Consider the following 10,954-nt stretch of genomic DNA (forward strand, 5'->3'; position numbering starts at 1 on the left):
TTCCAAAATATCATCAGCAGTAGGGGCCTGAAAGGTACAGAACCTAGATAAAGGGGAAGGAATATCCAATGTAGATGGTAGTATCAAGGTGGCAGGTGGGCATTTGGGCAGGTACAGCAGGAGAGAACGATAAGGTGGTGCCCACCTAACAGTTGGCCTGGATTTGTTCTTAAGCACAGGTGAAAACTTTCTCTACCCTCCCAAATAGCTAAAAAAAAATCTCTTGGGAGTTGGGATCCTGCATGGACAGATGGGGAAAAAAATAATTATCAGATATATCTCACAGTCATTACCTTATCTGGTCTTCACGAGATCCCTTAGAGATCATTATTATCTCTATTTTATAGATAAGAAAAGATATAAAACTGGTGGTAATTTGGAGTTCACATTTGCTTCTAAAATTCTGTCAACAAATATCAAGTGTCCCAATGCCTTTAGAAATAAACTGATAAGTGCTGTTGGTTACCTCTTTTTTTGTTATAAAACTTTTATTATTTTTTTTAACTTTTATTATTTTAACAATACATGTATATTCTAGGAATAAGGGAAAATACAAGTAAGCAGAATTTTAAAAATCACTCATAATCCTACCACTTAGTGATCTTTTTTGTCTTTCATCCCTCACATGTTTTTCTGTGCACATGTATATACAAATGTATTCTTCCCTTTTAAAAATATGATATTCACATATTCCTTACTAACATTTTTTCATTTTGTATCCTGTCAGAAACCCCCTTTTGTATAAATGAGTCAAGCTCTCTCTCCTATTAAAATGCAGAAACTTGGAGATTGGTTCAAAATATGATAAACAATGTGATGCAGAAACAAGAGATTCATCTAAAACCTAATAGCAACAAATTAAAAGTAGAAAAATTGACAAGGTTTATCAGGAAAATGTAAATCACAAGAAAGCTATATGGCAATGTTAATATCAGAAAAATAAAAATCAAGGTAAGCTACATTAAATAAGGGTAAGGATGGTTTCGATTAACCTTCCAACGCATCACTATAAGTTTGTTTCTTACTCTCCTTATCTCATCTAATTCATTCACTTCTCTAAACATATCATCCTTGCTTAAATGCCTGTTGTGTATGTCTTCTTTAAATTCCTGGAGAGACTGAATCAGCCTTTCTCTAAAAGTTCCTTCTGTTTTTGTCTCCTCTGGCTCTTCCTCCTCCTCTGGCTTTTCCTCAGACTTGGGCTCTTCCTCAAGATTTGGCTCACTCTCATTTTCTGGTTTCCCTTCCATTTTTTGACAGGGTTTCATCTTGTGTCTGTCCTCTTCCTTCCTTTCCTTTTTCTCTTCGTTTTTTTTCTGCTTGTTCCTTTTTGAATATAATTACTTCTAGGAAGCAAGAAGGAGATGGTAAGTCAAAGGCTTGGTGACTGGACCCGTGCTCTGGACAAAGGTCTCAGCATTTTCTTTCTGTTTGTTTCTGAGCCATCATCAAATATCTTCCACCCGAGACTCATTCAGCGATGACGGCTTCCCTAAGACGGCCCCTCTCACCTCCTTTTTCCATTGCTTCTCCTCCCTCTTGTTCCTCCTTCCAGCCATTTTCAAGGCCCTCCTCAACCATCCTCCCCCCAACCCGCTCCCCGCGCAAGGCACAACACAAGACACTCCCAGAACAGAGGAGGCTGAGAGAAGCGGGAGGTGGGGGGGGGGGTGAGGAACAGCGGGGCCCACAACTCAGTCCCGCCCTCGCCCAACTCCACCCCAGGCGTCTTTATACTCCCCTCACCTACCTGTACGGATTCGGTCAGCTTCTTCTTAGTATATTCTAGTTGGGTAGCGCACTGAACAACAGACTTGCAGATCTACGGACAAACGGGAAACGCGAGGGGGAGGGGTGGGAGAGGGAGGAGGGAGGAGGGAGTGGAGGAGTGGAGGTGGAGCGAGCGCTTGGTGACCAGTTCCCCGTACTTTTTTCCCTCATTGAGGTTCTCGGTAATGGAAACTTTCTCACCTCTGTTTCCCCCAGTTACCCGCTTCTTCACAAGCAAGTTAGCTCGAATTTCCCATCAGACAGGGAGATTATTTCTGAATATCTTTAAGATTGAGGTGGGGGTTGGGGGAAGGGTAGGTGTTGGGAAAGTATTCTGAGATGGCAGAGGTTTATTATTTTTAAAGTATCACAGGTTTCCCTGTCCTTCTCTCGAGACCCTTAGTCACTCCCTTTCCCAAGGTTTATAATTTCCTGCAGACGCAGAGGTGGGAGTGAAGAGGTGGACTTTAATCAGGTCTGTGCCCTAGGCCACCCCATCCTAGAAATCCCCAAGCAGTATCTATTTTGACACCAACCTGCAAAATTCCGGCCAACTACTCTCCTTCCCCGGTCTCAGGACCCGCTGTCGCGCTGCAGAAGAAAGCTGGTACCCAGACGGGAACAAGGACCAGACTAGCAGGACTTCTGCACACGTCGACTCCTGGTCACGTGATACCTACGTCACCAGTGAGCTCGAGTCCCTAATTTCCACTCCCACCAAAAGCGCGGCATAAGTAAGCCCTCCCTTTGCCCCCTCCCCCTTCATACATTTGGCCCTGTCAGTCTTTTCTGTTGTTGAGAATCCCAGGGGAAAATTTGTATTTGCCTTTCTCTGATTACTAGGGAGGGGCTGCATCTTTTTCCGGAGCTACTAAACTTTTCTACTTCTTTCCAGAATTCTCTTCCTGCCTTCTGCTCCCAATATTAAGAACTCCTACAGCCATTGCCCCTCCCGCAGCCTCCATTTCATCTGCAACCTGGTCTTTGGGTTGGTTTGCCAGCCGGTTGAAAAAATAAGAGTCTGGGACGGGAATGCGATTTTTAAATGTAGTTTTTACTTTATTCTTAATATTTTTATATTCTTTTTTAGTAAAATCTCTTTTATAGTCAGAAAAGACAAAGACAAAATTACTTTAGTTAAATGAGTTAATGTGCACAAGTTGGCAGCTACAAAATAGGGGATGTAAAGTACAGCAAAGGGAATATAGTCAATAATATTGCAATAACTATGTATGGTGCCAGGTGGGTATTAGACTTATTGGGGGGCTCACTTTTATTTATTTTTATTTTTTAAATATATTTTATTGGTTTTTTACAAAGAGGAAGGGAGAGGGATAGAGTGTCAGAAACATCGATGAGAGAGAAACATTGATCAGCTGCCTCCTGCACACCCCCTACTGGGGATGTGCCCGCAACCAAGGTACATGCCCTTGACCGGAATCAAACCTGAGACCCTTCAGTCCGCAGACCGATGCTCTATCCACTGAGCCAAACCGGTTTCGGCAAGGTGGGGGGGCTCACTTTAAAAAAATATATTTTTATTGATTCCAGAGAAGAAGGGAGACAGAGGGAGTGATAGAAACATCAGTGATGAAAGAGAATCATTGATCAGCTGCCTCCTGCACGCCCCACACTGGGGATCGAGCCCACAACCCAGGCATGTGCCCTAACTGGGCATGAAACCATGACCTCCTGGTTCAAAGGTAGACGCTCAACCACTGAGCCATGCCAGCCAGGCAGGTGGGCAGGGGGACTCACTTTTTAAGTTATATAAATGTCTAACCACTGTGATGTACACCTGAAACTAATATAATATTGAATCACAACTGTAATTTAAAAAATGAAAAATGTAAAAAAAGAAGATGCTAAGGTCATCTCAGAATAGAACCTCAAGCCACCCAGGCTACATTTTCAGAATCAGTTTCTCCAGAGCAACAGCAACAAAGAAGGATATTCCTACTTATTTGGAAAGGGTCACAAATTGTGGAGGCTTGGAGTATTGGTGTTGGTGTTAGCAGGAATCAAGAGGCTTGGAGAAAAGCTCTTAAGCATACTCAGGAACAAATCAATCTATGACATTCAAGGGAGAGAATTCACACTTGTAAACTTTCTTAAGAGACACATTTTCTTAGGCTCTAACTTCTGGAATTCAGTATTTTTGTCACACTTTCGAAGTATGGAATTAGTGACAGCAGACTTATGTTCCTGTATCATCTAGCCAAATCATTTAGCCTCTTTGGAAATTGGATTTTTTTTTTATTGGTAGAAATCAATGAAACTAATGAACAAATTCAAACATTAAAAAAAAATGAGTTAATGCCTATACAGTCCTGAGAATAGTGCTGGCATATGGTAACTGCTTTAAAAAATACAAGCTATTATTATAACTATATTAGGATTTCATTTGGGGGAAAGGATTTAAAATGAAAAAAAAAAAAAGTAATGTTTTAACTCCAGGGCCCTGGTGGTGGTATTTGCCTAGAAGCTGTGCTGCCTACAGAATCATCAATTGTTTCCTCATCTGTAAGAAGGGAATAACAACATACACTCATATAATTGACTATTGGGAATTCTAAATGATAACATTTGGGGAGAAGCACTTCACTTATATAAAGTCTTCAACAGATATTGGTTATCTTTCAACCTCAACTCAGTCTTTGGTAAAAGTCACAAATTTGCCAGTAAAAATTGCATAGCTCTCAGAAGTAACATTTGAAAAATAACAAGGAGACATATACATTATTATTGTTTTTTGTAAGTTTTGCTGCCCCTTTGTGAGGCAGAATAAAGACCTCACTGGATTATGTGGGGGGGAAAAACACAACCTCACTATATCTCATTTTATTTCTTTTTTTAAAAATAAATCTTTATTGTTCAGCTTATTACAGTTGTTCTTCTTTTTCCCCCCATAGCTCCCCTCCACCCGGTTCCCACCCCACCCTCTGCCCTTACCCCCCCCCCCCCACTGTCCTCATCCATAGGTGTAAGATTTTTGTCCAGCCAAAACCGGTTTGGCTCAGTGGATAGAGCGTCGGACTGCGGACTGAAAGGTCTCAGGTTCGATTCCGGTCAAGGGCATGTACCTTGGTTGCGGGCACATCCCCCACGGTAGGGGGTGTGCAGGAGGCAGCTGGTCGATGTTTCTAGCTTTCTATCTCTCTCCCTTCCTCTCTGTAAAAAATCAATAAAATATATTTTTTTAAAAAAAGATTTTTGTCCAATCTCTTCCCGCACCCCCACACCCCCTCCCCCCTCCCCAAGAATTGTCAGTCCGCTCCCTTTCCATGCCTTTGATTCTATTATAGTCACCAGTTTATTCTGTTCATCACTTGATTTTTAGATTCACTTGTTGATCGATATGTATTTGTTGTTCATAGTTTTTATCTTTACCTTTTTCCTCTTCTGAGGAGGAAACTGGTCTTGCAAGGCGTGTCAGGCCATAAAAACTGTGAACAATGCACTGCCCTGAGGGGGGGAGGGTCGTTATCGCTGGCCCCAGGACAGGTCATCGGATATGGCCTGGGGACCCCCAACACCTGGGGGCCTTCCTGTAAGCCCACAAAAAGGGGCTGAACCATATCTGCAAGACAAAGACCCCAGAAGGTTATAAAAGTGAAGCCCTCTACGTGTTTCTTCACTCTGACTTGGAAATTATTCTCAGAGTCCACTAGTGTTAATAAACGGGGTCCCTCCCTTTCTCTAGGAAGCGTGCTTGGTATTTCTTTGGTCTTCTGCAACATTTGCTTCCCTGAACTAGAAAGCTAACCGCGTTTGGCTCTTGCCTCCAGTGAGTGGACGGGGTTTTGGGCCCGGGGGCGTGGGACAGGCCTCCGGAAGGCAAGTGCTGCTGGTTTTAGCAGAATTGAATGGGGGGGAGGGGGGTGACGACGATGACTCAGCCCAGGACCCAGCCGGCATCTGGAGAAAGTGGACAGACACCTCTGGACCTGTCGACAGAATCGGTAAGGTAGGGGCCCCAGTCAGTCAGGCCCACTCCAAGTGAGTGGAAGGGGGAGCTTGATCACCTCCCCAGAAGTCATAGGACTTCGTCAGGTAAATCAGGAATCAGAACTCTGGGGGTGAGTGAATTCAGATTCGATTAAGGAATTATGGGTTCACTCTTCTGTTTGTTTGTGTGTGGGACTAGCCAATTTGCTAACGAGAAAGGGGGCTGGACACAACCTTAACTCCTCTGGTAGGTTCTCACCGAGACTTCGGTGGAGAATTCTGGTCTGGGGCGTGGGTGCCGGGAGTGCCCCCAAGCCCATCTGGGGAGTTGGGCATTATCTGCTCAGCTCCAGTCTGGGATAGTCTACTGAGAGAGTGTGAGTATGGATGTTTGTCTGTCTTGGCATAATTATCTGCTGATTAACTGGTCTGTGTGAAAGCGAAAGCTACTTTGATTTTCTGTTCGCTCATCTGGTTAAAACATTTGATTTACTGAAGGCTGAACCCGTGATGGTCTGCAAAAGTCTCAAGCAGCGCTGATGAGTTAGTTTTCTCAGAGACGTTTGCTCTCTATCACGAGGGATAGTTGATAAAAATTTCTGTCTATGTTTGTGTACTAGGGGCTTTGGTTTGCTCTGTGATTTTTGCTGTGTTAGGTTGAAATTTTGGAATTCTGGGGTAGATTTAAAGGTATTTGCGGCTTTTCTTGTCTCTTTTGGCTGGCTGGGACTTTCAGGGGAGGGGTCAAAGCACTGCTGGGTGGAGAGATTTTACCCACCCTGCCCCTGCCTGTGCTGATTAAGGATCTTTTCTTTAAGGAAACCCTCCAGGCTTTTAGTAAATTTCCCTGCACCCTTGTCTGTCTCTCACCACCAATCATCATGGGGTCAGGACAAAGTAAACCCACTGTTCTCAATTGCATGTTGGAAAACTTTGAAAAGGGTTTTATTGAGGACTATGGTATTAAAATGAACCCCAAAACACTGAGGAAATTCTGTGAATTAGAATGGCCAGCCTTTGGGGTCGGCTGGCACCCAGAAGGCTCTTTAGATGTAGGACTGGTCAGGGCAGTCTGGAATGTAGTCACGACAGACTCCGGACACCCAGATCAGTTCCCTTACATAGACAGTTGGTTAGGAATTGCTCAAACCTTGCCACCTTGGGTCCGGTTCTGTAAGGTTTTAGTAGTAGGAGAAAAGAAACAGGTCTCTCAGAAGGGAACCCAACCCCTTGTTCTGCCAGGATCCCCTGAGGAAGTCCCGCTAGTTTTACCATCTCCATATGTGCCACAGGCAGCACCAAGTGCTTCCCCAGCTGGTCTGAAAGGTCCAGAAACACCGCCCCCTTCCCTTTCTCCTCAACCAGGCTCTCCAGAGCCAGTTGGGCGGCACTTGCGTTCAGCCGATCAAGGACCCAGGCCACAACCAGCAAGTCAGATGCCTCTAAGGGAGATTTGGGGTGCCAAAGTAGTTGGCGAAGATGGGGCCTTGCAGGACGGAGGGCCAGTCTATTATTATCAGCCCTTTACCAACAGTGACATTCAGAATTGGAAACATCACACCCCAGCTTATTCTGAAAAACCTCAGGCCATGATAGATCTAGAAATGATCTTCCAGACCCAGAAGCCCACCTGCGTGGACTGCAAGCAGCTCCTTTTCACGTTCTTTAACACTGAGGAGCGCATGAGAGTAGTATCAGAGGCTCGGAAGTGGCTCCAGACACAGGCCCCAGCAGGAATATTAGATACAGACAGATGGGCCAGGGAGGCCTTCCCAGATGAGGAATCCAATTGGAACCCGAACTCAGAAGATGGAAGGACTGGACTAGAAAGATATCGGCTGGCCTTCCTCCAGGGGGTCAGGGCCAGAGCCAATAAGCCCACCAACATGGCTAAAATCTCTGAAGTTTTCCAGAAGCCTGATGAAAGTCCAGCAGCTTTCTATGAGAGACTATGTGAGGCATACCGGATCTACACCCCCTTTAGACCTGAGGCCCCAGAAAATCAAACCATGGTAAATGCCTTTTTTGTAGGCCAAGCCCAGCCTGACATCAGGAGAAACTTACAGAAACTGGAAGGGTTTGCAGGAAAGAATGCTACTGAACTGCTAGAGATAGCTAACAAAGTTTTCATCAATCAAGACAGTGCAGCAAGGAAGGAGGAAGAAAAGAGAATACAAAGAAGGGCCAATATAATAGCAGCAGCTTTTAGAGGCTCAGGCTCCCAGACAGATCAGCAAGGATACAGACCAGGGGGAAAAGGAAGAGCGAGCCTGAGAAGAGACCAGTGTGCCTATTGTAAGGAAACAGGACACTGGAAGAATGAATGTCCCAAACGGCAAAGTAAAAAGATTGGGCCCCCTTTTCCACCCAGTCGCTATCAGCCAGAGCCACCTGAAGCAGATCTCATTGGGCTAGCAATGGCTGATTCTGACTAGCACAGACCGGGCTCACTTCAGCTAGGCCCCCACGAGCCCATGGTCAGAATGAAAATTGGGGGCCAGACTGTGGACTTTATGGTTGATACCGGAGCTGAGCACTCAGTAGTCACTCAGAAAGTAGCGCCTCTCTCAGGAAAGGAGGTCACCATTATTGGAGCTACTGGGGACCAGATCCATAGACCATTCTGCTGCTCTCGCCGATGCCAACTTGGTGGTCATCAAGTAATTCATGAATTCTTGTACTTGCCAGACTATCCAGTGCCTCTAATGGGTAGAGACCTTTTATCCAAAATGGTGGCAGAAATCACTTTTGCTCCAGATGGCTCAGCACAGCTTCACCTAGGTGAGGAGACCTCCCCAATGATCCTGTCCTTAGCAGTGCCGAGGGAGGAAGAATGGAGACTTTATATCCCCCAGACAAAGGCCTCACCATTAGAACCTGAAATAGAGAAGGAATTCCGCTGGTCTGGGCAGAAGGGAATCCTCCAGGCCTGGCCAAGGACCACACCCTGGTGATAATCAAGTTAAAGCCTGGGGCACAGCCTGTTAAAATCCGCCAATATCCAACTCCAAGGGAAGCACGCCTAGGAATCCAGGTCCACTCAGACCGGCTGCTTCAGTGGGGACTTGTTAAACGATGCAGGTCTCCATGGAACACGCCTCTCTTGCCTGTCAAAAAGCCTGGGACTAATGACTACCGCCCGGTGCAGGATCTACGGGCTGTTAATGAGGCTGTTATAAGCCTGCATTCAACACTGCCGAACCCCTATACTCTTCTGGGACTCATCCCATCAGAGGCGGAATGGTTTACATGCCTAGATCTGAAAGATGCCTTTTTGTGTCTTTGATTAGCGCCTTCCAGTCAGCCTCTCTTCACTTTTGAATGGGAAAACCCAACTACAGGGGCCAAGGAGCAGTTCACCTGGACCAGACTGCCACAAGGGTTCAAGAACTCCCCTACTCTTTTTAGTGGAGCACTAGCATCTGATCTAAGTTCCCAGGACAGGACTTGGGGTGTGTTCTACTCCAGTATGTAGACGACCTCCTACTGGCCAGCTCCACACGAGCTCAGTGCTGGGAGGGAACACGAGCCCTTCTGAGACTGTTAACTGAAACAGGTTATCGGGTGTCTAAGAAAAAGGCACAGATTTGTCAGAAAGAAGTGAAGTATCAAGGCTTCAGGATCACCCACGGGAAATGAAGGCTAGAGACTGCAAGGAAGCAGGCAGTATGTGCCATCCCAGTCCCTAGCACCCGGCAGCAGATTCAGGAATTCCTGGGAGAGGCAGGATTCTGTCAAATTTGGATCCCAGGGTTTTCAGACATGGCCAGGCCTCTCTATGAAGCTTTAAGAGGAAAAGAGAAGGCACCCATCGAACGGGGTCCCGAACAGGAGAAAGCCTTCATCACCATAAAGGCAAAACTCACTGAGGCCCCGGCACTAGGGCTCCCAGATGTGACATGAGACTTTAATCTTTTTGTTCACGAGAACAGCAGGGTAACCCTAGGAGTTCTAACCCAGGAGTGTGGACCCTGGCAAAGACCAGTAGCCTATCTCTCCAAGCGGATTGACCCAGTTGCCTCCGGGTGGCCCCTGTGCCTCAGGGCCCTTGCAGCCACAGCATTATTAGTCAAGGAAGCGGATAAGCTTACTTTAGGACAAAACTTAAATGTAAAAGTACCTCATGCTGTGGTCACCCTGATGGAAGCAAGGGGGCAGCACTGGCTGACTCATGCTTATATGACTCAGTATCAATGGGTGTTATGTGAGAATCGGCAGGTACCATTGGAAGCAGTGAGAACACTTAATCCTGCCACCTTTCTACCCATTGCTGAGGGGGCCCCTGAGCATGATTGCCTGGAAGTCCTAGAGGAGATTTACTCCAGCCGGCCAGATCTAACAGACAAGCCCCTATAGAACCTGGACTTAGTATTGTTCACAGATGGCAGTAGCTTCTTAGATGAAGGAAAAAGACGAGCCGGATATGCAGTGGTATCAAACTTTGAGACAATCGAGGCACAGGCCCTGCCTGAAGGATGGTCAGCACAGAGGACAGAACTTTGGGCCCTAGTAAGAGCCCTAGAACTCAGTAAGAATAAGCGTGCCAACATCTACACTGACTCGCGCTATGCCTTTGCTACCCTGCATATCCATGGGGCCATATATAAGGAAAGGGGGCTCTTGACAGCAGGAGGAAAAGGAACAAAAAATCAGAATGAGATTTTAAAGTTACTAGAAGCAGTCTGGGAGCTTAAGGAAATAGCTGTCATCCATTGCAAAGGTCACCAGAAAGGGAAAGACTCAGTATCAGAAGGAAACCAATGTGTTGATGCCACAGCCAATCTGGCTGCTAAAGAACAAGTGGCACCGTTACGGATCATGTTGGCCCCGAATTACCTGAACCTCCAAACTACACTCCTCAGGAAGAGGAATGGGCCCAGCAAGAAGGGAGCAAGAGAACGAAGGAAGGCTGGTGGATACTCCCAGATCATAGGGTCTATGTCCCAGAACAGTTAGCCCATGTCCTCCAGCAGCATGAACTCACTCATTTAGGAAAGGCTGCCCTAGAAGCTTTGTTAGGCAGGTACTACCTAATTGCCTGTCTTCCCTCCTTATGTGCCTCAGTCTCTCAGCGTTGTCTCCTCTGTGCTCAGAACAATGCCAAACAGGGTCCTGTGGGACCAATAGGAGTTCAGCGCTGTGGGCAAGCTCCTTTTGAGGACTTAGAAGCAGATTTTACAGAAATAGGGCCTAGCAGAGGGAATAAATACCTGCTAATCTTTGTTTGCACCTTTTC

At 46.0% G+C, this 10,954-nt stretch overlaps 2 protein-coding genes across 3 annotated transcripts; one reads left to right on the forward strand and one right to left on the reverse strand.

Moving 5' to 3' along the window:
* Window positions 1-469: 469 nt before the first annotated feature.
* Window positions 470-2,434, reverse strand: TCEAL9 (transcription elongation factor A like 9). Of its 2 annotated transcripts, none has more exons than XM_079765940.1 (3): window positions 2,307-2,434; window positions 1,751-1,822; window positions 470-1,343 (listed from the first exon to the last, which is right to left on the reverse strand). In XM_079765940.1, exon 3 carries the CDS (start codon window positions 1,266-1,268, stop codon window positions 957-959), a length of 312 nt encoding a protein of 103 aa, XP_079622066.1. In that variant the 5' UTR covers window positions 1,269-1,343; window positions 1,751-1,822; window positions 2,307-2,434; the 3' UTR covers window positions 470-956. The 2 variants fall into 2 exon arrangements, with proteins under 2 accessions (XP_079622066.1, XP_079622065.1); XM_079765939.1 differs by having other exon boundaries at window positions 470-1,346.
* Window positions 2,435-5,661: 3,227 nt separating this feature from the next.
* On the forward strand, window positions 5,662-10,516 carry LOC307096336 (uncharacterized protein). Its single transcript, XM_079765928.1, has 2 exons — window positions 5,662-6,095; window positions 7,011-10,516. The coding sequence occupies exon 2, from the start codon at window positions 7,155-7,157 to the stop codon at window positions 8,151-8,153; it is 999 nt and encodes a 332-aa protein (XP_079622054.1). The 5' UTR covers window positions 5,662-6,095; window positions 7,011-7,154; the 3' UTR covers window positions 8,154-10,516.
* The last annotated feature ends 438 nt before the right edge of the window (window positions 10,517-10,954 follow it).

The sequence above is a fragment of the Cnephaeus nilssonii genome (genome assembly GCF_951640355.1).
Source record: "Cnephaeus nilssonii genome assembly, chromosome: X".
In the NCBI taxonomy this organism is placed as follows: Eukaryota; Metazoa; Chordata; class Mammalia; order Chiroptera; family Vespertilionidae; genus Cnephaeus; species Cnephaeus nilssonii.

Coding starts and splice junctions, on each gene's coding strand:
- TCEAL9 (XM_079765940.1), bottom strand. CDS start 1,268: ATGAAACCCTGTCAAAAAATGGAAGGGAAACCAGAAAATGAGAGTGAG.
- LOC307096336 (XM_079765928.1), top strand. CDS start 7,155: ATGCCTCTAAGGGAGATTTGGGGTGCCAAAGTAGTTGGCGAAGATGGG.